Raw genomic sequence first — 25,776 nt, 5'->3', positions numbered from 1 at the left:
GCAGGAAACGTTTGTTATTATGCTCCACATCTTGTCAGCATATTTAAATCGAGTGTGTTCCCGTATTAAATGGCTATTGCTGTGACATTTTCCATGCAACGTTTCTGCATTTTAATGTATTATGTATTACGAGGTTCGAACCTGTGTTTGTTCCACGATGCACCGCATCTAAATAATCACGTTATTACCAGTTCCGTTTTTCAGATCGGATTTCATCGCATGCTTCAGTTGGTCGGCGCACCTGAAGGCATCCGTTGCCGAATAATCCGGCGACGTTAATGAGATTTCGACGACGAAATTGTCGATTTTGATCTGCGACCGTGAAACAATCATTCTGCGAACATTATCATTTTGGTCTTTGCCTCCGGGGCGGTAAAACACTCACACACCCCTACGTTAAAATACATCGATACACCGATTTTATCTAAATGACGCCGTAACTCTTTGTTATTTATGGTGGGTAACGAAACAAATTTTTCATTCATTCATTTTTTTTTATTTATTTTTGCAAACTTACACTTATTGAGGTACATCACAGGCCTATGTTCCTGATATCCCTCAATGTACATGTGTATGGCATGATACACAGAGTCCCTTTTTGTCTCCCTCAATAAACGTGGATCACGGTTAGTGGGATCCACCATGTCGTACAATTTGGTTCTGGACACACGGCGACTTCTCCTCCTCCTGTCAGCTTCATCTTCAAGGTACTCCTCGTACATTGAGGAGAAGTCAGCCAGTTCATAACTGAGATCAATTACAGGTTTGACTAGGTTAGGTTTCACTGGAGGGACCGCCTTGTGGAAGTCCCTCACTGGAGAGACCACCTTGTGGAGGTCTCTCTTTCCATAGTCCCGTCTTACTTTGTAGGAACTGCATTGACCTCTTCTGGCGTAGGGGGGCGCCCTTTTTGGCTCACTGTAATTTACGGTGGGAGGAAATTTATCAGTGATATCTTCCAACGGTTCCCTAATCTGTTTCTGGTATTCGGGTTGCTTAAAGTCTTTTTTCGGACTGAGTTGCTCAAAGTCCCCTTTCGGACTGAGTTGCTCAAAGTCTCTTTTCGGGCTGAGTTGTTTAGGTGACTCAGGAATTGGGCTTAAAAGCGGTATGTCTAAAAATGATCGATATTCGTTGAGAAATTCAAGATCAGAGGACATGTTAGAAAGTAAGTACGGATAATTTAATTCAAACTAAATTTATACTAAATATTATGTAGGTATTACCTGTCAAATAAGGTAAAATTCTAGTTAATTTTTGATAATTAGGAATAGTACCTATGTAAGTAATAAACAAAACAATGTATGTAACAAATCCCGTCGATAGAAATAAATTGTACGGGTGTCAAGTAGGGGGACACAATAAAAAAAGGAAGTGGCCTATTAACCGATCGAAACGGCATAAATTTGCATTAATAGACCGTGATATTAGCCGAGTTGATTTATTATTTGCTAATAGGTTGTGCACTTTGGCCCCTTACACCGCCTTGCAAATAATATTCGTGGCCAATTTGTACGGACGATAAATCCAACCCGGATCTGACGTCCGCTAGTGCCGATCCCGAACGGGATGAACGATTTGCGGGTTACGCCGTCCGTTGTTTATTTTCGGGGAACAACTGCTGGTGCCGCTGTTTTGCATATGAACGAACCCAGAAACTATAATGAACTTGCCGTTTTATCGGTCGCGCTGATTTTAACATGTTTATTGCTGGTAGTTTGTCGCATCGGTCGTTTTCATCGTTCGGCAGATGTTCACTGTGATTTTCATGAGTGCACTTAACACATCGTTAATGTTACGCTTTTTCTGCAAAAACAAACATATATATATATATACATATATTGTTGTTTAAATGCCCATCACAATATTCATAAAATTACTATTTTAGTATGTTTACAATTATTACCACAAAGTTATTACAAACGGAGAGACATCAATTGTTTCTTATTCTTTCTTATGACAGTATACAGTTATTTATTAAAGATGTGTGCCAAGATTAAAAATATTGAAGACTTTTTCATCATTTTTCCATTACATCAAAGCATAAAGATATCTATTAAAGATGTGTACCAAGACTGAAAACACCAAATTCAAAGGCACAAATAGAGTTTTAAAATATTAAAAGGTGATGTACTTCATCCACCATACAGTCCAAACATTTTTTTACGTTTCCTCCAGTTTAATTCTGAAGAGGAGGTTGATCATTTCTTCAATTTTAAAAACCTCAAATTTACTCACAACATGAATTTGCTTGTACACCATATAATTTTATTTATATTGTTTTAAACATTTCATAAAAATAAATGAATTAAAATACATGAAACAAAAGGAATTGTATATAAATAAATGTTGATATTTTAAATTATACATCAAAGCTCTTTTAATTCAATTTGCAGTGGATTAATTGAACATATTATGTTTCAATTACACAATTTTCCCCCGATACAAAGGAATAAATCCAGTCAAAGCTTTGTAATTTCTATAAAACCATTAATTATTTATAAATAAACATACGTCGATAATTATAAATGAAATTAATAATTTTTTCGGATTTAAAACCGGCGGATTAAGGAGACAAAACGTGCGCAATAATCGTGTAAAATTAATTGTGCAGAGTAATAACATTGGTCTTGTCGTTATCTGGGTTAATATTGCCCACATCGGACGGTGGGCAGTGGTGTACACTAATTGCTTCTGAACCGTTCCGTTTCGTACCCCTAGATAAAGTTATATACAATATCCGGGGGCGCAGCTAAAGAAAAACGAATGGTAACGTAACGCAGAAGAGGAGAACAGTCTGTGCAGTGGACAAGTGAACCGACCGACCGACCGACCGACCAACCCCCGGTCAAACGATATAAGATTAGACACAAAATCGATACAGATAATCGCTGATTCCTTTAATGGTTTTCTAGGTTTAACTTGTTTTATAGCTTGGATTATTGCCACCGACTTTTGCGGCAGCTTGCTTTTATATAGAAATTGTTCAATGGGAAATCGAAAACGATTTATTTTATCCCTTTAAGAAATTAAATTATTGCTCATAATAAAACTTGCGGGACTTTCCACTTCTACGTCTTAAATAAGTGCATTTTTTACCAAATATTTCTTAGTTTAATAGTTTTTCAATTCGTCCATTCAGTTGGGGGGGTTGAAATGAATAGGCAGCCAAAGAAGTTCCATCGATAATCCGGGGAGTAATGTATTGAAATTTATGGTAATGGCGTAAGAAAATTTAGCAATGAAATAAAAATAAAGAAGGACAAAAAGCCGAGGCTCATAAATATTTAACGAAAATTTTTGTCTCAATTATATCAGCTCACCTATTTTTCCTTAATGGTTGATTTGAATATGAGTTTCTGCAGTCACCTTCGCCGAAAAGTTAAAACTAAAATAACTGCTAAACTTTAAGAAGGCACTTAAAAGATTCCATTTAAATTCATTTAAAATGGTAATACGCGGATCCGCCATGAATAAAAATTATTTCAGTTTTGTACGTCTATTTCTAAATTAATTCCGTCGCCGTTGCTTTGGACTAGACCGGATTTATGTAAATGCGATTCAATAAAACTGCCGCAGCACTCTTTAATCAGTTTTCACGTCCCGGTATGTTACATTTTTACATTTTTGTCTCATCAAAATAAACAACAATTGTGTGTATTATTTAATATTGACTTTGGTATCGAACGGAACAACGGACGTCGAACGCGGCCGACGTTAATGAGAAAAACCTCTCCGGCCCCGTTTCCATTTCGAATCCTGACGAAACATCAATTCGCAAAGTGAAATTTAAAGTTGGCGCAAATAAAAATAATCCCTAAATTAAATTATAAAAAAGTAAATTTTCAATTACATTTGTTTACGAACTCGATTACAATTAAAAACAATTATTTCCAGATCCGTTCGGGCGGAATACAAGCGCCGGCACGGCGATATAAAAACGAATGTAATTTACATAAAACCGTACGAGGCGACGAGAAATTCTAATTTAGATTAAAACTTTATGGAACAACAATAACAGATAAAGAAAACAAATAAAACTTGGAGCAATTAGTTAAACTCAACCTGCGGGAGAAAGATAAAACAAAAATACACGACGGAATGAATTTCATAAAATGACTTATTCCGAGCTATTTCGCTTTTCTATCTCATTACGACATTATTTCGAATAATGTTGATGAAGTTTGCCAGCTTTCTCTTTGATAATTTTTAATCGGGACGAGATAACTGGCTTACCGATGCTGCACTTGAAGATAACGATCCCCGACCCAAGCCGGGCATCCCCCTGCCGTGTTCTACCATACTACGTTAATTGATGTGTTAATAACCGGATTGATTTTATGGAAATTGTGTTTATGATTGTTTAATGTAGCTAATTATCGACCGATTGTTGTCAATCATTGATTATTATCTACGTTTTACCACATAATATTAGATTAGATTAAAATAAATTTCCTACTCATATAAACATTAATATAATAATAATATATAATGAATTTAACAGGTAATAAGATGGGAATAGATACATTTATTAACATATATCTATTATATTTTGAATTAAATAAATTCGTATAACCTTTATTATAAATATATTAAACTAATTCATAACTTATATTCTCTACAAAGTACATTAACAACATAACATATAATAAAAGAGACACATGAATTAAACTTAAGACTTTCTCTAAACACCAAACTTCAACCTCGTGTTGTATCATCTTCTGACAGTTTCATCTATTTCACTTTCTTCTCCTATTCCATTACATGAAAGTATAAAGTTATCCATTAAATATGTGTATCAAAATCAACTTTTAGACATATTACTTTATTTATTTGTATTAAATTACTTAAATTACTTGAATAGTTTATGTGTGTGTATAAAATACAATAAATTTTTCGGACAATTAACTTCCCAATTGTTCCCCAAACGGAACCGCAATAACAAAAATCCGGCGCCGAACCAATTTTTTTGCGATATCCTCGAAATAAATCAATTTCGATTTATGTTTCGGGACCGCTGCGTCTGAAGGGCCCCAAAACGAACCCGTTAATTGCACCTATTAACTTTATGTTTGTGCCTTAAAATTTCATTTGGAACTCTTATTCGAAAACAGTCCGTTTTTCTCATTAACGAAGTTACCGTAAAATGTTGCTAATGAATAACATTAAAACTTTATGCGCGTTACAAAATTCATTAATGGATAATGTTTAATTTTTTTCGTGCTTTTGATTGGTTGATTAACTTTTGTCGTTTATCTTCGATCAATCATTATTAATGCGTTGGTGAACTTGAAAGTGAAATATTAAATGGAAAATGAGGTGTATTTATTGGTCTTGTTATAATAAAACGGCTCCAGATCGTTGATAAGTGTAATAAATAACACCGGACACCTCAAGATTAAGAGTGTTAGTCTCAAGAGTTAATCCCAGATCGAATTTGAATATTGTCACAATAAATCGCCATTTTATCTACAATAATCGTTAAGCCTTTCTGATAGGAAGTATATGCTCTAGTTTATAGTAATGTAACAGGTCAATAAAGTGTAATTTGATAGTTATTGTTTTTTCATTACACCATCACGTATCAAATAAAACTAATATATTGCTGTTTTATTTGAATTTACGATTATTGATCCGGTTGATTTATCTATGAGCGACTACAAATTTTTTTATGACGTTACGTGGACATTTTTTTGACGTCATACCGCCGACATGATGACGGTATAAGTCCATTGCAGTCACTCATCATGGTTTCTTCTTCCACTGAAAATTTCCAGTATTTTTATTACTGAAAACATCAAGTACTGAAAAAAGTAATTTACGTTTTTAGTGACTTAATAATTTGTATTATATTGTCTTTATTATATATTTAAAAGGCTTTAAAGCCACAATTTTTTTCTGGTTTAGACACAACTTATACTCTACAGACAATATAACAATAGATGTAACAAAGATAAATTCCTTGTTCAAAATAAAATATAATAGGACGAAATTAAACCTTTCAGGATATTTAATAATTCTATAAATCTGTTGTGACATTTATGGTTAAATTAAATAATTCTTGTTCATTTCCCAAAGTTATAAATCAATTTTTTTTATCAAAAAACACATTTTACAGAAATTTAATCTGTGCAAGTATACTGACCAGCTCATCCATCCAGAATAATCATATCAGAGCTCAGTCCATCGATTTTATTTGACCAACATCAAAGATTATAATAATAATAATATAACCACTAGTTTACATTCCAATCAAAGATATTCTCGGAGTAAACTGAAAAGCAATTGCCATAATTGTAAAATGATTATTTATCTAAACGACACGTGAACGGCAAATCATTTATTCTGGTTAAATTACGGATAATCTTGTGTCACAGTAATTGAGCTAAGGACAATTTTAATGGTATTTTATTTAAAAAAGACATTTTAAGAATACTCATTGAAGGATTAGGATTCTGACTTAATTAAATTAATACCTTGTTCAATTATTATCTTCATTTTTATGTTGCAGTGTTAATAACAACTGGTTATTAATATAATTTTTGCAATAATATGTTCACATTGTCCTCAAGTTTAAGTTGGATTTTTAATTAGATTTGCAGGGAGAATAATAATAGGAAAAGAGTGATTGAAAAACTGATACAGCTTGTCGCGTTCTTGATTACAATATAACTAAATGCCCTTCCTCATAATAATAAAGCATAATTTAGCAAAAAGTGCCCCTTTTGTGCAATTATCCCATACAATTAAACTAAATCAAGATACAACTTCATGGGAATTACATGGAGAGAGAGAGAGAGTTATTAAAATTCCACAATATAATTATTGCATGTACCAGCATCTAACATATATATTGTGGTGGCAATCAGATTGTTGATATAAAAACCAATTATGGCTTAAATAAGATAATACCCCCAGTGTAATTGGCCACTGGTTGTGTTCGGCTTTTGCTAATTAGGCGCCAGCACCATTAATTGAAACGGCCACTGTATAAATATGCCCTATGGATTTATTGGCTGATTTACATATTCTCGGCATAATTATCACAAATTATTAATCCAGGACGTTTTTTTCGTTATCGACTGAACGTTGAAATTGTATTTATTTTATCGAATTTTCGGTCACGAAAAATTTGAATAATGTATTTTTCCCTTTTGTGAACTCGTTCATTATTTGTTCGGCGTTTTTTTTACCCTTACTTTGGTTTTTGTGAATTGTGCTGCGTGTTGAATAGGAATTGTTGCTACGGGAAAAAAATGTTTTCGTTGACTGAAACATGTCAGACATTTTATTTCGGGAAGCGGGGGCGTTTTGTTGTTAAAATAAATCTGTTTGTTTATACTGGAGAGTGCTCTGTATCGAACAACATATTAATCGGCTTTGTTTTATTGTTAGTTAAACAAATTTGATTCTGGATTGTAATTGAATAATAGGAAATTTATTATTGTTTAAATCCACTGGATGGAATAATATTAGTTTAGATACATTAAAATTAAACTTTTGTATTATGGTGAATTTATGGCCATTAGTAAAGTATAACTGAAAATACGGTATTGCAAAATAATCCTTTATTATAATAATAATATTAATTGATTAATTTTAATTAACACAGCCATGTTTCAGTTTATATGTTAGAAGAATATTAAAATAAACATTTTAAACTGAAATATCTCAACAACGGTTGTGTTAATCAAAATTAATTAAGACTATCTTTAGTTTCTAAATTGTTCAAACAATATAAAAAGCTCTATAGTTTTAAAAAATATTCAGTGGCGTAGAAAGTAGGGCAAGAAAAGTCAATTAATAGAAAAAGTAATAGAAACTGAAATATTTCCAATACACTTATTAAATTGGATTAAATATTGTTTTAACTAATTTATTAACAAAGCAGGCGTGTATTTTTCATGCTAGTTAAGTTCTAATTTTTAACTGAGTCGTTTCAATAATTAATTAGATGTCAGTGAGCAAGGTGAAGCAGGAAAAAGCACTTTTAATAATCTGGAAATAACATAAAGGTAATTAATTAGCAAATTAAATTACACAGGGTAAGGTAAAACTTACAGTAAGATAAGTTGCAATGGTTAGTTGGAAAAAATTCATGGCCCTAAATATGATGGGCTTTGATGTTTTAATTAGAATAAAACAAAGAAATTTCTTGTACTCCAGAGAATAGTTTATCCAGTTTGAGTTGTAGAAGGCGTAATGAATTTCAGAACTCTATAAAAATAATTGTGAGAATTTAAATAAATGTGGTTGGTGATTGTTCTTACGGCGTGCAACACCAAACTCCCCATATAACAATAACAAAACAGTTGCAAAAACAAGGCACACATGATTAATATTAGTTTTCCGACTTCATAGACGTCACTCGGCATCTGAATATACAAAATTAAAACAGAGAAACATAAATTTCCCCAGATTTACCGCATACAATTTGTAGATCAGGCAACCCATGATAATACTTGCAGATATGATGTGGGCAAATGAAAGGCGACTCACCAACGTTTGTCCATTCTCTGCAAACCTGCTGAAACAATTATACGACTCTTTACACACAATTACTTACTTTAAAATGTCCGAATGGTAGTTTACACATTGAATCAAGGCTTCCTCCATAGTTTTTTTGTTGAATTTGTTCCTTTTCTTGGAGTATTTGTCTATATTAACCAATTCGTCCTTCAACATCTCACACTGCAGGACAATCGAGTACAAATAAGTCCCGAACAAGGTGTCGATGCTGCAAGCGGAGCCGGCAAAGAAGTACAGGGCCAAAACCTGAACGACAGACACAATTTGATAATTCGGATTGGACTTAACGTCGAAGAAAAACACCCCTTCGGTGGGCAAAATTCTGTCTTCATAAGACATTGTCAGGGGGAAAATTGAAATGGCACAGACCGTTAAGACGTAGCACACTTGTATGTTGAGGAAGGCAGCTCTAATTCCTCCGAGCAAATTGTTTCCTTGAGCCTCAGTTTTTGGTCTAAAAGACGGGACCTGGAGCGCCCTGTTGACTTCCAGGAAGTCCTCCTGGCGACTCCGGAATATCACTATCTTCAAGTAAGTTTGGTAACAAATCAAGCTTACGTAACACTTGGCGAAGTCATCAATGGTTTTAACGCTGAAAAGTATGTAGCAGAGCTGCGACAACATCATAAAACCGTACAGGATATATCTGACGCTGAAACTGAAACTGTTGTACAAAAAGTGATCCCACCAATTGCCGTCATATTTCCAAATTCCCAAACACTTTAATGTAAATAGGTGTATTTTCAGTATTTCACTGTGATCGATTTCGTTCAGTTTTACTGTTTTGAAAGGATGGTATTTTTTTAACGCTTCCATTTTCGATGTTAAAATGATACAATTGTGAATTGCAGCGCTTTTTTAAACAGATGCATTTATTGCCTCGCAGGATTGAACTAGGATTATTCTATTAAAAGGGAATGATTCAGACCTTTGTGCTGTTAGAAAAAATGCGCCACTACAGTTCTGGATCCAATTACAATTACTGGAATTAATAACAGGTATTCGATTGTGAGAGGCATCATTAAAAGATCAATATGTGAATATTAATGAGCACAAATTATGACTTACATGGAAAAATGTATAATGCTGAATAATATAGGTCGTACAACTGAAGGTAAAATTAAATGTTTCTACAAGGAAATATTAATATAAGTACAGGATATCCTTTTTTAAGTGGAAGAATGCTATTGGCACACCTGGATCCTAGTGCCAAGGACTAGCTATAATAGAAGGGTTTATTTAAATATACTAATTATTTATCAGGACAAAAAATTATTCAGGGGGTAATTGTATTCTCCAATGCATCCCCAAAATTTTTGATTATCTAATGAAGCAAAGAATTTAAAGTACAGTTCATACATCCAACTACTCCTGAATCTGTGATAACCAGATTCAGCAAACATAAAAAGGATTTCAATGATAATAGTAAAAAATTGTTCAGAGGGAATTGTATTATCTAATTCTCGTCTTCTCTTCAGGGCCATCCTTCACTACATCCCCAATAAGTTGGTTAACAAAGAGGGTGTCCAAACTGGTTGATTTTAGATGGACAACAAAGAGAAGATGTGGCTCAATGTAACTTATTTGTACCAACACTGAATTTGCGCAGGATTATTAGCCTGCCCACCCACCTGAAATAATCAAATCATCACTCACTCAATCGATTTTATTTAGCTAACGTTTAATACGTCTGAATTATTAAAATCACTGATAAGTATAGATATTATAGACACCAGTTTATATTCCAGTCAAATACATTAAATCGCCTTAATTGGAAAATAGTTGTTTGTCTGAAGGAATAACACGTGAGACACATAAATAAAGAAAAAAACCCAACACTATCAAAGCCAGTTCGAATAAGAGCAAATCTACTTGAGAGCACAGCATCCAAACTTAATTATCGAGGTGAATATCGTGTTTAATTACAAGTTGTCCATAACTAGATTAGTATTCTGATACAGTTGTCTATACGACACTAGTGCAATGCGAATAACAAATTGTTGATCTAAAATGACGTTGGGGCAACATAACGGATAATAACACCGCAATGCCATACCGAGGCCAAAACTTGTGCATATTGAGATTAGTTGTTACTGCCGCACAAGCTGCGACACCATCCCAACTTAGTGTTTAAACAAATAGTGGGAAATCGACCGAAATGATCCCGTTCAGTTTCTCTATTTCCCCTGATAATTAACTAGGATTTTGTTGCTGGTTTAATTCAAATAGTTTTTGCCATATTTGCGTTGCCTAAATGTTTTATTTGTACAATGAGTGGTGGTTATTATTAAATAATTATTCGGCGTATAAAACTTGTCAACACGGTGTGTTATTTTAGAAAACAGAATGTAAATTGGAAACAAATACATTAGAGATATAAATATTGTAAAATAGCGTTGATTTCGGGCTGTGTTAAAATTGTGAATTACAATTATTGTAGCCATATCCAATTACCCCCAATGTATCATTTTAACAGCGCGAAATACGTATAACAAACCGGGACACGATCCGAACAAAGGGTAATAATAAAAACGGGGGAGAGATAAATAATTGCAGCGCAGAAACATTTACTAACAAACGCGAAACTTTCGCATTTTCCGAAAAGTTATTTAACTTTTAATTGCGAATTATATCTATTGCTACCTTAGTTCCGGCTCGCCGATTTCCTTTTATCATGTTCAGTTTATTAAAAAAGAGCACGAACTTAAATGGAACAAAAGTCGCATTTGCATAAATAGAAGTTCGCAGTCCGACTGAATTTACGGTTCTTATTGTAATGAATGCAATCTAATTTCGACGGAAAAATAAAAGAATTGACAAGACGTTTAATGTAATATGTTCCTGCGAAACTCGGAATGAATGGCAATTTTTCTAAATAAACTTCATTTCTGTTCACCGTAAATTTATTTATTAATAACACCGGAATTTATTTGTGAGATATTTCATAATTCCACTTCCACTATGAATGAGTTTGTCATGGTAAAAGATTAGAACAAAAAGTTATTGGTAAAATAATTGGTTTATAATTATCCAAAGTTGTTCAAAATTTATTAAAACACCTCAGCAGTATATTTCAAAAACAAGGGCTAACATTAAAAATGTATTAATATTCTTGAACTCCTCTTCCACTGTGAAATAGTAATTTTCTTCTGCATAAATTAGTGTAATTGTTCTAATTCGACATTTATCTGTGAAGATAAATGTTTATAATCAACTCAAGACTTAAATTAAAATTGGTGTGGGTTTTTAATACAGATTCGAATCAGATGTAACGTATAATTTTGATTTGATTGCTATAATTACGACCACCCAGTTAAAAATGGATCCATATTCAATTACGATGTTAATGAAAAATAAATATTAATAATTAAGATACTTGCATATATTATTGGAATAATTGTAAATTAAAGCCAGCATACATTGATTTTAATGGATGCTGAAATAATTACTCAACTCTCAACCATTTATTTTTCTGGTCGAACTGATAACTTGTAAAAATAGAGAAGTGTTTAAATTACAACACTTATACAATTAAATCTAATAAACCTGTCAAAATTCATTATAATTTAATACTTTTTGTAGCAAACTGTAAAAAAAATATTTTTATTTTGCCTAGGAGCCCCACGTTAAGTTCTTACAAGAAACAGTCCGTTATAAATCGATTTAGAATAGTTCATTCATCATCTAAGGAAGTCGAATTAAACGTTTTTACCAGGTATATATTTACGGTAATCGATACAAGATTGAACTCCAACATTAATGGCCCCAAAAGTCGGTTACAAGTGTTAATCCAATTAATATTCAGCCCCCAGGTGCATCACTGATTATTATTCTAAGACATAATGTTACATTATCAATTTGGTAATTATATTTGCTTTGCTGCAAAACACCAGATTAATTATGCACGTTCAATCACTTTTAATTGGAGATTATGATGCACACCGATCTAACATAGATAATAAAGTTTGTGACGCGTTTTAATTATAACTCACTTAATTTAACCCTAACTGAATAATTTGTTTAATTAATAATTAAATAACATTTTGTAATACTTTTCCTATATAATTTTTCTGGGATATAATAGGACATAATACTCTAGTAGGTTTAGTGTAATTTAACTTCCAGACTTGAAATTATACATCTGTACACGTTATCCAATCGATTGATCGTTTGTTCACGAATGCAACGTAATTACACCTCTAAATGAATAAGATTGTGGCCCCCAAATCTTAATTATTTCATGTTTAATTATAAGTTGTCCATAACCAGATTAGTATTCCTGCTGTCAGTGCGGAGCTCCTGCAACGTGAATAACAAAATGTCGATCCGAAATGACTTCTGGGCCAACGTTCAAGGGGATTAATAACAGTGCAGAACTTCTGCATATTGAGATTAAACTGTTAAAGCCCGGCCAAGTAATTATTTAAACAAATGGATCGAAATCGAGTGGTGGGGGTTTTGTTTCACGCGATTGTTTAGCTGGAGTAATTTAATCAAGTTATATTGGACTGAAATCCTTCCTTAATTGAGCCGAATCTGATGATCATTTTAATAAAATAATTATGTGTAATTAAGTTTATTATATTTATAAAATATATATTTGTACTAAACTGTTAATAAATTTGGTTTATTTCCAATAAAATGGGTATAGATGAGGTAAACATAAACGTCATAGTTTATACAAAGGCAGTTTACACATTTTATTACAGTTAATTTGAATTCCTGTTTTATTTAATGTTTAGCTCAATTATTTGACTTTATCGCCAATTATCATTTGAGACTTGCCCATAAAATATTCTGCGAATTAATTAACGTAATTAATCCGTAAATAATTTTGAGTTTTCTATTCAAACTTGTTTTCCTAGAGGCGTTTGTTGCATTTCAGCTCCACGTGTGGGTAATTATTTAATAGTACCTAATAATTGGGAGTAATTAATTTAATTGAGACTCTTTATTAACATTCTAATAGTTGATAATTAGGTGTTAATTAGCATCATGCTTTTTGATTTACCTTAAGGAGTTTTACGTTGGTGACTTTCCTAATAGGAATAAATATATTTCTGTGTTTTATTAAAAGCTCCACCAATAATTTCTGATACGCTCCACCAATGACAAAAGCCCCGCCACAAATTAATGAGTATTTCCTTCGCGAAGGAAATGTTTCCTTTTTTCCTATTTTTATATGAAAGAGATTAATTTTATAGACGATTAAAGAGATTTATTGGGTAATTTGTACGTGTTCCTATTTTTTTATTTCACCCCCGTTTTCCTTCCCATATTGGAAGTAATTACCGCCGTAACGTATTATTGCTGAATAAAACATGCAAATAGAGCAAAGGGCAAATAACATTTACCAGCTGTTATTGTGCTCTAAAAACTGTTTGGTCCACAAACGAAACTTTGTTACATACAATCCTCCACAACGTTTAGTTATTCAGACACAGAAATAAATTACATCGAGATAAAGGTTGAATTATTTTAATTTTAATATACAAATTTAAATAATATTTTCCAGGCTTCTCTTGAAAAATAAATTAAATTTAGTTCTTTCTTTTAATTTAATTTCTTCAGACTTTAAAACTGAAATATTTCAAAAATGGCTGTGTTAATCAAAATTAGTCTCCTAAATTGTGTAAAGAATATAAAAAGCTTAACAGTTTTAAACAATATTAAGTGGCATAGAATCTACGCCACTGTGTTTAGGATTTCTTCCCTTTTGGACGTGTTTTAGAAATAGTGTATATAAAAGTGAATAATTTGAACATTATTAAAACACAATAATAGACCAGAACACCATTAAACATTGAGAATATTATACAGGCTCACAAAATGATAATAATGCCTTAATTTTGAAACGTGCTGTAAAGTTTATTGTATAAATTAACTGGGAGCTATGAAACAGAACATTTATCATCTAAACTCCAATACCGCAGCTCTGTTTCAGTTTGTTTATAATTAACGAAGTACTGCCTCAAAATTTTACCGTTCCACGTAAATAATTAACGAGTTGTGTACGATTTACTTTACTAAACTATTGTGTTCGGTATAAATCAACAACAGGGAAAGGTATTGTTGTAAAATTTCGTTTATTTGGTTAATTAAATTAGTGTTGTTCCCCGAGAAAATTTCTTACGTTATTTAAATGTTTATTTTTTATTAACAAAAATTTACGACCACTTAAGCTTTATCGGTGGGCATCAACAAAAAGGCGGCAAAACTTTCACGTGCAAAGTTATTTAAGTTTTAATTGCGAATTATATTTATTCCCGTTTTAGTTTCCCCCGTAGTAGTTATTCTTTTATTATGATCAGTTTATTAAAAAACGGTGCGAACTTTAATGGAACAATCGTTGCAATTTGCATAAACAGTGTTTTGCTGTTCATCTAAATTTACAACCCTTTTTCAGCAACAAAAGCAATGCAATTTACAGAATTTGTAACTGCGAGACATTCTAATTTACAAATGCGAGGAATTTGTATTATAATAATGTAATATTGCGGCACAAGCACGGAAGAGATCGCAGCAATCAACAAAGGAGATAATATTGATTTGACAAATCAAACACTTGGTCTGGGATAATGGGGATTTACACGCAACCAGAGTAATGAACTTTTCCCATCAATGCTTTTAATCATGGCCGCATTCAGACCTATTAACTAGGCAACTAATTGCCTTTCACGACATTCAAAACTGTTGCCAACAAAGCAAATTATGCCACACTTATTAATTTGGCATTTGTGACACTAACGTCAGACGAAATGTTCCTGCAAACCTTGCTGAAGCCACGGCGCATTATGGGGGCCACCAAAAGATACCAGTGGACCAAGAACGAGCTCTTTGAACCGGGGGAAAAGAGGCCGTACTCTCCGTTTAAGCCTAAAGGAACGGCCGAGTTTGTCTTGGCACGTCTGGATGATTTAATCAACTGGGGTAGGAGCAGGTCCTTGTGGCCCATGACCTTCGGATTGGCCTGCTGCGCCGTGGAGATGATGCACATTGCTGCTCCAAGATACGACATGGACAGGTAAAATAAACGGGACAATATATCTGAAGAAAAAGCGACACGTTGTTGCATTATTTAACAAGTTCAGAACCTATTAATAGCCATTACGAGGATTATGCAGGGCCATTATTAATTTTAATACACCATATACGCGAGGGGGATTATCAGCACAATCTAGATAGTCGTTAGATTGTTAAAATAATTTGCATATATGCGGAAGAATTTAAGACCGTGGATTTTATTAAAACACGAAGCCGCCGGATCATACACATATGGAGGTTGTTTATGCGATTTAATTTGTAGACCGCAACAGCCCATGCTGTAATTTTCGTTGTCGCGTTAATGCTGTGTCTTCCTGTGCACGATATTAACTATTTTTATTCCGCTTCACAGATACGGAGTGGTGTTCAGGGCGTCCCCGAGGCAGACCGACGTGATAATCGTGGCCGGGACGGTCACCAATAAAATGGCCACGGCCGTTAGGAAGGTCTACGACCAAATGCCGGAGCCCAAGTGGGTGATTTCCATGGGTAGCTGCGCCAACGGAGGTGGGTACTACCACTATTCGTACAGTGTTGTCCGGGGAGTCGACAGGATCATCCCCGTTGATGTTTACGTGCCGGGGTGCCCCCCTTCCGCTGAAGCTTTGATGTACGGGGTCTTGATGCTGCAGAGGAAGGCCAAACGCCACAATGCCCTCCAAAGCTGGTACCGAAGATGAGCTAGCGTTGATTTTCTGTTTGCATTAAATAGTTGTTCATCAATATTACTGTTATTATTTGTACTACTAAATATTTTAGATGCTTTTTTACATCTTGAGTTGTGTCATGAAATTATTCAGTGGTACTTTCTTCTTCATCAATTGTCAGAAGTTGTTCCATTATTATTTTTACTACTAAATATCTTGGATATTCTTTTACATCTTGAATTGTGTCATCAAATTATTCATTGGTACTTTTTTCTTCTTCAAATGTCAGAAGTTGTTCCATTATTATTTTTACTATTAAATATTTTGGATATTCTTTTACATCTTGAACTGTGTCATCAAATTATTCATTGGTACTTTCTTTCTCTTCAATTGTCAGAAGTTGTTTCATTATTATTTTTACTACTAAATATTTTGGATACTCTTTTACATCTTGAATTGTGTCATCAAATTATTCATTGGTACTTTCTTCTTCTTCAATTGTCAGAAGCTGTTCCATTATTATTTTTACTACTAAATATTTTGAATACTCTTTTACATCTCGAATTGTGTCATCAAATTATTCAGTGGTAATACAGCTTTGATGTACGGGGTGTTGATGCCACAACGCCCTCTAAGACTGGTACCGAAACTGAGCTAGCTGTTGTTTATCTGTTTGTATTAAAGAGTCGCTTATCAATATTGATTGTAGTTTGTGTTAATGTGCGGGGAATAATGGACGCATCGATCTTATTACGTCCGCATAGCCAAACAGTATTACATATAAACAATGGCAGGTAATAGCGTTTAAATTCCAATTAACGCATCATAAATTTCACAAGGTCCCCGGCACACAGAGGCGGCCAAACGGCCAAACTGACAAACACAAAGACCGCATACGCCTTCCACCACAAATCAAACTAATCAAAAGGCACAGTGCACACGACCATCGGCTGAAAACATTACGCCGCAATATGCTGAAACTGAAACTGGGGACACAGTACGCCTCCATTCCGATCCGATGTGTCGCTGTTGTCCGGTTTAATTCATCTATCCGCGAGGTAATAACAATAACAATTAGAGACGCGACCGCAAAGACCCGATGCAATAACGCAGTTGGTCGCAACGTGTTTGGCGATACAATTTCATCGACCGCGTCCAATTGGGCAATCATCCCGCAATAATTCCTGCCGGGAGGATCTTAAACAGTCGAAAGGAATCGCACACGGATGGGAGACACGTCGTTAAAATAGGTGTCTGGAGATCGTAAAGTATTGTGTCCGGCGTTCCGCCTCCAGAAAACCGACTCGCCGCCGAGAATTCACTACACACAAATTTCCACTAAAGATCATTTCCAACTTTTCTGCAGTCCGACCTTTAACCTTGCGCCATTGGACGTGACGCGAATCGAACGGTTATTGAATCTCTGGATTAGCACTTACGTTGTCCTCCTCTCAGGACACCTTTTTGGTCACTCGAACCACTTTTACATCTTGAGACGTGGCTCAAAACTGTTTATTGGTATTTTCGTCTTCTCTCATTGTCACAAATTGTTTTGAACACACTTTTACATCTTGAAATGTGTCATCAAGTTATTTATTCTTTTTCAGTTGTAAGACGTTTTTCTGTTATTATTTTTACTACTAAATATTTTGGACATTCTTTACATCTTGAACTGTGTTATCAATTTATTTATTGGTACTTTCTCCTTCTTTAATTGTCAGAAGTTGTTCCATTATTATTTTTACTTGTAAATATTTTGGATATTCTTTTACATTTTGAACTGTGTCATCAAATTATTCATTGGTACTTTCTTCTTCTTCAATTGTCAGAAGTTGTTCCAGTATTATTTTTACTACTAAATATTTTGGATATTCTTTTACATCTTGAACTGTGTCATCAAATTATTCATTGGTACTTTCTTCTTCTTCAATTGTCAGAAGTTGTTCCATTATTATTTTTACTACTAAATATTTTGGATACTCTTTTACATCTTGAATTGTGTCATCAAATTATCCATTGGTACTTTCTTCTTCTTCAATTGTCAGAAGTTGTTCCATTATTACTTTTACTACTAAATATTTTGGATACTCTTTTACATCTTGAACTGTGTCATCAAATTATTCATTGGTACTTTCTTCTTCTTCAATTGTCAGAAGTTGTTCCATTATTAGTTTTTACTACTAAATATTTTGGATACTCTTTTTTAAGCAATTCAAGAGAATTGTGTCATCAAATTATTCATTGATACTTTTTTCTTCTTCATTTATCATTTCATTTCATTATTTATTAACTTTTTCTACTTTTAATGTTATTACTGACAGAACTAAATGTGGAATAACACATTTAAAATTCTTTAACATCGTGAATTGTGTCACCAAATTATGAATTGATATGTTCTTCCTCCTTGATTGTTAGAAACTGTTACAGTGATACTTTTATTAGCAAAGATATTGTAAATTCAAAGTTGGGCAATGTAGAACAGTTCGTGCAAAGCAAACATTCGCCGCGAAGACAGACGGATCCGCAGTGTATCTTCCTGCACTGTTAACACAAGTTAAGACACACCCACACCAAGAGCACTAAACTTTTAAACACAACAAACAAACGGATTAACTCCGCAGCGAATTCGAGGGGCGATTTCTATTACTGCTCGACTTTCGCAAATCCCGCTTTAGGAAGGCTGCCGGTTAAATGTACCTGTTAGCGTCATGTTGTCAGGAAAATTAATTCCGTCTAGTCTCGACTTGTGCAACACACGTCAAGTATCGGATCGCGGTGCCGCATTGTATCGAGGAGAACAAAGCGGACGGATGCCGGATCGCCGACTTCTTTTGCCTGTGTCTTTATAAATTGGGTCTGGCAGCACAATAAGATTTACTCACTACGCTCCTTCGGAAAGAAACTCTTTTTATCCCTCCGCTTTCTTTGGCTGCTGTCTGGAGTGCATAAGATTTTGATTTCGGTTTAGGGCAAAGGAATTGGATGCTCCACTGAGGAAGCATCACTGTGAGTGTTTCAACAGGAAATTAATTTTGCTCATGTTCATGCTCAGTAATAAATTTCAGGGATTAATGTTTAAAATTGCAATATCTTGAACAAATTTAAACCAGTTAAGCAGGCAAAACAATCTGTATAACAGGAAATATTGGCCTGGGCTCATTGTTGCTCAGTGTTTGTTTAGTATAACAATAATATTAAACTATATTATTGTGTTGTTTGAAGTGCTGAAATAATTAATCAGTGGCTGCATATTCTGTAATTAGTAATATGGTTTAGTATTAATTTGCATTTAATCCGCGGCTTGTGATGTTTTTGTCCAACTTTTCAGTTGTTTGTTTTAATTAATTATCATTTAATAAAATAATAATGGAACGCAACACGGAGATGAAAGGGTCGGTGTTTAATGAAATTTCGATTGCAACGTTTATCGAGGGCATCAGGAAGTTTTCTGCAAGCCAGGCAAGACCATTACGGGCGACCTCCTCATCAATTTGCATGCCACATCGAACGCTAACTATTCGGCGACGTAAAAGTGACAGCACCACCATCCATTTACGCTGACACGGTAAGTTGAGTTTGACAGAAGCTGGCTGTGCTCTTGTGCCGTCCTCGAGCCAATTGTAAAGGCCCCGGTCCCGCTCCATTTCCTGCACTGTTTGAGTTCACGTCGGAAGTAAACGCCATAGTGTCTCTGGTCTGAGTAAACGGTTTCGGGCCGTAATTAATCGGACGCTGTCTTGTTTGATCGAAGACACGTTTTTGTATCGCTTGTTAACTTGTGCATCGGGATTATTCGACAAGGCTTTCGTTTCGTTCCCCCTCGAATTAATATCTGGGTCGAAAGCTCCCCCTGCTTTGAATATCTGGAGAACTTTTAATAAGCGTACGTAAACAATAGTTGGAGTTTCCATTTTTAAGCCCGTTCTCCTGCGCTCTTCTGGCATCTTCGAATCCCGAGAGCCTTTTCTATCCGGCACGACACTTGGAGACCGTTCAAGTAGACAGAGGTCCTTTTCTAAAACTCTTCTTGCCGCTCTATAGGGAACGTGTTGTTTTTTCTAAGAGCTTCAAGAGCTTTTGCATCGATAAAGGATAAAGCTCGTCGGGCCGCCGCCTGCCTTTTCACCTTTTGCTGCATGCTCGCAGGAATTTATGGCATTTGACTACCGCAAATCGACGTTTTCATTTTTAACTAACCAAATAACATAAACTAACTGTTGTGGCAATTCAAACACTTTTCAAGGATTTAATGTCGAAAGATAAACAGGATGAACAAAAGTTAGAACAGTTTTATGTTCATTAAAAGTACGCAGGATTAAATAAATATAAATTTCGATTGATCAAATCAACGTTTTCATTTTTAACTAACCAAATAACATGAAATTATTATTATGGCAATTCAACCAAAGTAAACACTTTTCAAGGATTTAATCTCGCAGTATAAACAGGATGAACAAAAGTGAGCGAATAGTTCTCTTTTTAATTAAAGCCCGACTGGAAACATTTCCCTTTTGCCGCCGTTAAAAAACACACGAAATTAAAGTTGGAAATTATGTATTTTCTTGGAACATGAGGTTTATTAAGCGGTCTCATCAGATACGGAGAGCCCCACAGATTTTGTATTGCCGCTCCAGGATCGTATTCTTGAAGAGGCGGCGTCACCTTAATGGAATCGTTACAATGTGTAAAGTAATAATTATAAAATCCAACGGGAAGTTTTTTAATGGTTCACAAAAAGAAAATAAAGTTCTGACAAAAGAGCCACAAACCCAACACTGATTGTGGTCGTAAAAGTTCCAACTCCTGATCTGTGCGATGGAACGCACAACTTTTCGGGGTAGCTAAGGGGTTGTCTTATACATTTTTTAATAATCCTTATCCTGCATAAATCTGTGCCGCTAACAAAGCATTAGAATATGAATTTTTAATTTTCAATCAGGTTTTAACGAGTTCCAAGAGTAAATAACCAACATTACAACAACTCAATTAAAACACAGGTTTACAAAGTTAATCATATCTCTTTGTTACGTATTACGTGGTTTAAATGTGTGCACATCTAGTTTAATATTAATCACGGCTACGGTGGGAGGTGGGTTTCTATAAGAATTAATTTTATGCACGCCAAATTAACTGAATTATGCTGAATATAATCCGTAATTTAAACTAAAACTTCATGAAAATTTGTAACTGAACGGTCAAATATTTGATTAAATGAAAAATTCACTTTAATTAGATAAACCTGGATATTAAGTTGAGCCAGCTTGAAACAGTCTGGTGGCCCAGACACAGCACCAAATGTCCTGGCAAAAAACTGATGAAATTTAAATAGCTTAACCCCCTACAAAAACTTAGTAACATATTCCAACCTGTGTAAACGACGGCTTGGGTACAATTAATAATGGAACACAGAGAAGGTAGATGTGCGACCTTCGTTTCCATCCAATTGACGACAGACTCCGGGCCTTAAAAGGGATCCAGATTAGTCGGGTTCGAGTGGAATGTGTGTGTGTGTGTAGATTATCGGAGCTTTCATGCAAAACCGTACATCAATTCGGTGCTCCTGGTGTAAAAATGCTTGAGTTTAATTTAATAATCCGGTGGTTCCCCGGCTGGGCTAATGAAGGACACCTCGGAGTGTTGTAGCAACACACACACACACACAATTGTCTTTGTCATCGGATCCGTGGGTCGGATACTGTTTATTAGCCGAATTCCATCGAATATAAGGGTGCGTTGTTGTTGTGTGGAAGAACCCTCGAGCCGGAGCACGGATTCAAGTTAAACGTGATGTTTATCATAAGAAGGTATGCACCGAACCGATGATATAATAGTATGCAATTATTAATATGCCGAATCCGCATACCGTAAACCGTAATATGCCGGATTCCAACCAGTCATCAATTATATTCTACGAGCTTTGGCTCTTGTGTATCTGGATCTGTCTGTGTGCGGGGCTCGTGTCTCATTTAAATTGACATCGGGAAAATATCCGCGGCATCATTTATTATGGAATGGAACTCCTGTGTGCCGCCCATGATAAATAATGTTTATAATAAATTATAGAATTGAACCATAGATTGCGAAATCAACATAAATCATAATTTTGATGCAATGAATGCGGTTTAATATTGCAAAGATCCCAACTTAGATTCCACTCATTGTGGAATGGAATTCATTTGAAATATCATCTCTGTAATTACCATTTTCTCCTAATGTAATGCAAATGTGCTTTATTTACATTATGCACGTTCACTATTCTATTCAATGTACACAAATTTAAATAAAATTGTAATTAAAAATTGACTTTAAAATAATTTAAGTCAATCAAAAATCAATTATGTATTTTTTGACTAATCAATTTTTTATGTAATTGCTGAAGTTTTATTATTTTATTTATTAATTAATATTGAACTTTCAGTTTTCTATCGTATAAAACTCCTGCAATCAATCAAAATTCAGTATTCAGTTATTTGGTTGAATTTTGATATTGTTAAAAAATATAAAACATTTTATTTTTATGAAAAATATGCAGGATTAAATAAATATAAATTTCGGTTGATTAAAAAACTGAAATATTTGCTCTTTTAAATATTTACACTCTAGTTTAACCTAATATTACGTTTTATCCTGCAAAAATATATACAAAATGTTTCTAAAATATATGAAAATCTAAATAAAATTTTTTGACCAAAAAAATACAGCTGTTTCTTGTTTCTCTCCAACATTTCCGTAACATTTGATTCAATCCTCATAATTGTACAGTGGCGTAGAGTCTGGGGTGTTCTCTTCTTTTTTTGCCCTATTTTCTACGCCACTGACTATTTTTTAATAGTATTAAGATTTTTATATATTTTGTATAACTTAGAAAAAAAAGGTGCTCTTGATTAATTTTGATTAACTGTATATATATATATATATATATATATATATATATATATATATATATATATATATATATATTGCAAGGTTACTAACTTTATTTATAAAAAAAAAGCAAAATAAAAGAGTTTATAGTAGAATTTGGATGTGTTTATTAAAAGTTTATAAAGTTAAACATAAATTTAGTTAAATATAAAATACAAATTTTGTTCTAATAATTATTTCTTTAGATAAATAGAAAATATATATTTAATATTAATTTTTAAAAAATAAATAATATTAAAGTGATATAATTTAAAGTTAGTTTTATGATGAATAGAAATCCTGCGAAAGCCAAAGTTTTAACAGATGAAATAATTTTAAATTACTGTAATTTATATATAATTTTATAAAATAATAAAATCCTCCAAGGTATACAAACTTTATTTTAACAAAACTGTATAAATAAAAAACGTTATTTAGGAGTGGAGTTTAACAGTATCATTATTAATAAAAATAAACTATAAGTGCCAATTTGTTTAAATTTTTATGAAAATAAATATAATTTATTTCAGTAAAAGATGTTGAAGAAACTCATATTTTATAAATTTTTATTAAATTTAATTTTATGGTGAATAAAAATCCTGAAAAAGCTGAAGTTTTAACAGATGAAATAATATTAAAATATTTTAATTTATATGCAATTTTATACATATTTTAACAAAAGAAGTATTTAAATAAATAGTCATTTAGTTTTAATATTTCAATTTTAATTATTATATTTATAAAGAATATATTTATTATTAAGTTTTAATAAATAAGTAAATTAAATTTAATTTTATGGTGAATAAAAATCCTGCTAAAGCTGTTCAACAAGTTTTAACAAAACAAAAGAAGTAATAGAGTGGAATTTAAATGTATTAATTAATGAATATCAACTTAAATTTGTATGTGTTAAAAATAATTTATTTTAGTTCAAAATGTAGAAAAAGTAAATAAAAAAATATTAAATAATCTCCTATGTATTTAATATTAATTTTTAAAAAATAAATGATATTAAACATGTATAATTTAAATCTAATTTTGTAATGAATAAAAATCCTGCAAAAGCTGAAATTTTAACAAGAAGTAAAAGAGTGGAATTTAAATGTATTTATTAATAAATATAATAAATTGAGTAAACAAAATAAAACTTGTGTGATATATTGTATGAAAATCGTAGAAAGTTGTTAAAATCGATTTACTATGTACTTTTAATGAACCGGTTTTATTAAACTCTTTTAAAACGTGTTATAGGCATTTGGAGCAATAAAGTTTTCGTTCAGGCCATGAAAGTTACATAAAGCGAAGCAGGAATAAAATCGATATCACGCAATAAATATGCTAACGGTAAATTAAAACCTTGTAACAGATAATGAACAATTTTACGGAGCCAAACCGTTTGGCAATTAGCCAGTTATGGAAAGTCGTAATTTATTCCCGAAAAGTGCGCGTCCCCCGAACGCGCTTTCCAATCAATCCGCGGCAATCGTCGACGACCGAACGCATTCGCGTAAAAGCTTTCCAAAATTACGTAATATCCTGCCCGAATAATCGGGCGCCGAGTGAAAAAAAAAAAAAGAAATGAACGCAATCATCTCAAAACTCTCGCAATTATTAGTGTAAATGAACGGCCGACGTGCCAATAAAGCGGTATGCGCGAGCGCTAACTTCCACCGAGCTTTCCCGGATAAATCCAGCCCCAGTTTAACCGTTGTCGAAGTGCAGTATCGGTGATTTCCACGGCTTTTCCCCCGGAGAAGGACGGCACGTGCGTCGCAGCGTCGCCGCGCCGAGGACCCCTTTCGAAAAATATCCGCTTTTGGGTTGAGGCACGCAAGATTTAGTGAGTGCCGGGGACGTAAACTGTGTCGACTTGACGTTGTGCAGGATTATTGCACAGGTAAACTTTATTCCTGCATATTAATCTTAACGTCCGCCAACCCGTCTCTAATTATTTAGCCCTCCGGAACGACTCAGGAGGTGGAAAAAATGGTTTAGGTTATGTTGCGTTCACGCAGAATGTGGTGCGTGAAAGCACTGACCCCTCCAACGGTTCTGAAGGCGCCGAATCTGAACGATCTTAACTGGGGGCGGCACGCAACCCTACCACTTTAATCCACATGTGTGCCTTATTAACAGTCGGATTGATTAACATGTTGTTTTCTTAAAAATTTAATTTATTAAATTGAATTCAATTTCAATTAAGCTTTATTGACACCTGAAGGGTTTAAACTAGCAAAGCTTAAAATGGTCCCGGCCCTTTCAATAACATAAATGTAGTGGAGTCCTAGATAAATAGTGGACGTTAATCCGTCCATCATATGGATATGTACCAAAGCCCGGCATAAAATCTCGCCGTTCTTCCAACGAACGCTTAACTAAACAGTTCTATTTACAAGTGGATTGCTTGAAATAATCCTGCTGACTTAATTCTTTATCTCGAAAGTACACTGCTTCGTTTAAGAAGACTTTCCCTGTAGTTGGCTTGATGTTTTTACCGCAGTAGCAAATTTTAAATTAATCTAAATAAAACTTGAATTGGCAAACGTAAAATTTATTTAATGAATATGTTGTAAATAATTATTTATCACCCTCGCGAAAGTTATTTACTTTTAATTACGTACGTCAATATGTTCGTGTATAAATATTGGAGCTA

The 25,776-nt window shown here is 33.7% G+C and overlaps 1 protein-coding gene and 2 long non-coding RNA genes across 3 annotated transcripts; 1 reads left to right on the top strand and 2 right to left on the bottom strand.

The window, feature by feature from the left end:
* Positions 1-7,565: 7,565 nt before the first annotated feature.
* Positions 7,566-8,293, bottom strand: LOC126264625 (uncharacterized). Its single transcript, XR_007547306.1, has 3 exons — positions 8,271-8,293; positions 8,062-8,217; positions 7,566-7,998 (listed from the first exon to the last, which is right to left on the bottom strand). It is a non-coding gene; the product is annotated as an uncharacterized LOC126264625 (long non-coding RNA).
* A 14-nt stretch (positions 8,294-8,307) lies between these two features.
* On the bottom strand, positions 8,308-8,686 carry LOC126264624 (uncharacterized). The gene is made up of 3 exons (XR_007547305.1): positions 8,567-8,686; positions 8,425-8,524; positions 8,308-8,375 (listed from the first exon to the last, which is right to left on the bottom strand). It is a non-coding gene; the product is annotated as an uncharacterized LOC126264624 (long non-coding RNA).
* A 6,364-nt stretch (positions 8,687-15,050) lies between these two features.
* Positions 15,051-16,386, top strand: LOC126264550 (NADH-quinone oxidoreductase subunit B 2-like). Its single transcript, XM_049962973.1, has 2 exons — positions 15,051-15,553; positions 15,926-16,386. The coding sequence occupies exons 1-2, from the start codon at positions 15,288-15,290 to the stop codon at positions 16,251-16,253; spliced, it is 594 nt and encodes a 197-aa protein (XP_049818930.1). The 5' UTR covers positions 15,051-15,287; the 3' UTR covers positions 16,254-16,386.
* The last annotated feature ends 9,390 nt before the right edge of the window (positions 16,387-25,776 follow it).

Source organism: Aethina tumida, chromosome 2, assembly GCF_024364675.1.
Source record: "Aethina tumida isolate Nest 87 chromosome 2, icAetTumi1.1, whole genome shotgun sequence".
NCBI classification, from domain to species: domain Eukaryota; kingdom Metazoa; phylum Arthropoda; class Insecta; order Coleoptera; family Nitidulidae; genus Aethina; species Aethina tumida.
This window is presented reverse-complemented; position numbering and strand designations above follow the sequence as displayed.

What these genes read in the sequence shown, in the direction of transcription:
- LOC126264550 (XM_049962973.1), top strand. Translation starts at nt 15,288, where the DNA reads ATGTTCCTGCAAACCTTGCTGAAGCCACGGCGCATTATGGGGGCCACC. An exon ending in CCAAGATACGACATGGACAG is followed by an intron (nt 15,554 to 15,925) that starts GTAAAATAAACG and finishes TCCGCTTCACAG; the next exon opens with ATACGGAGTGGTGTTCAGGG.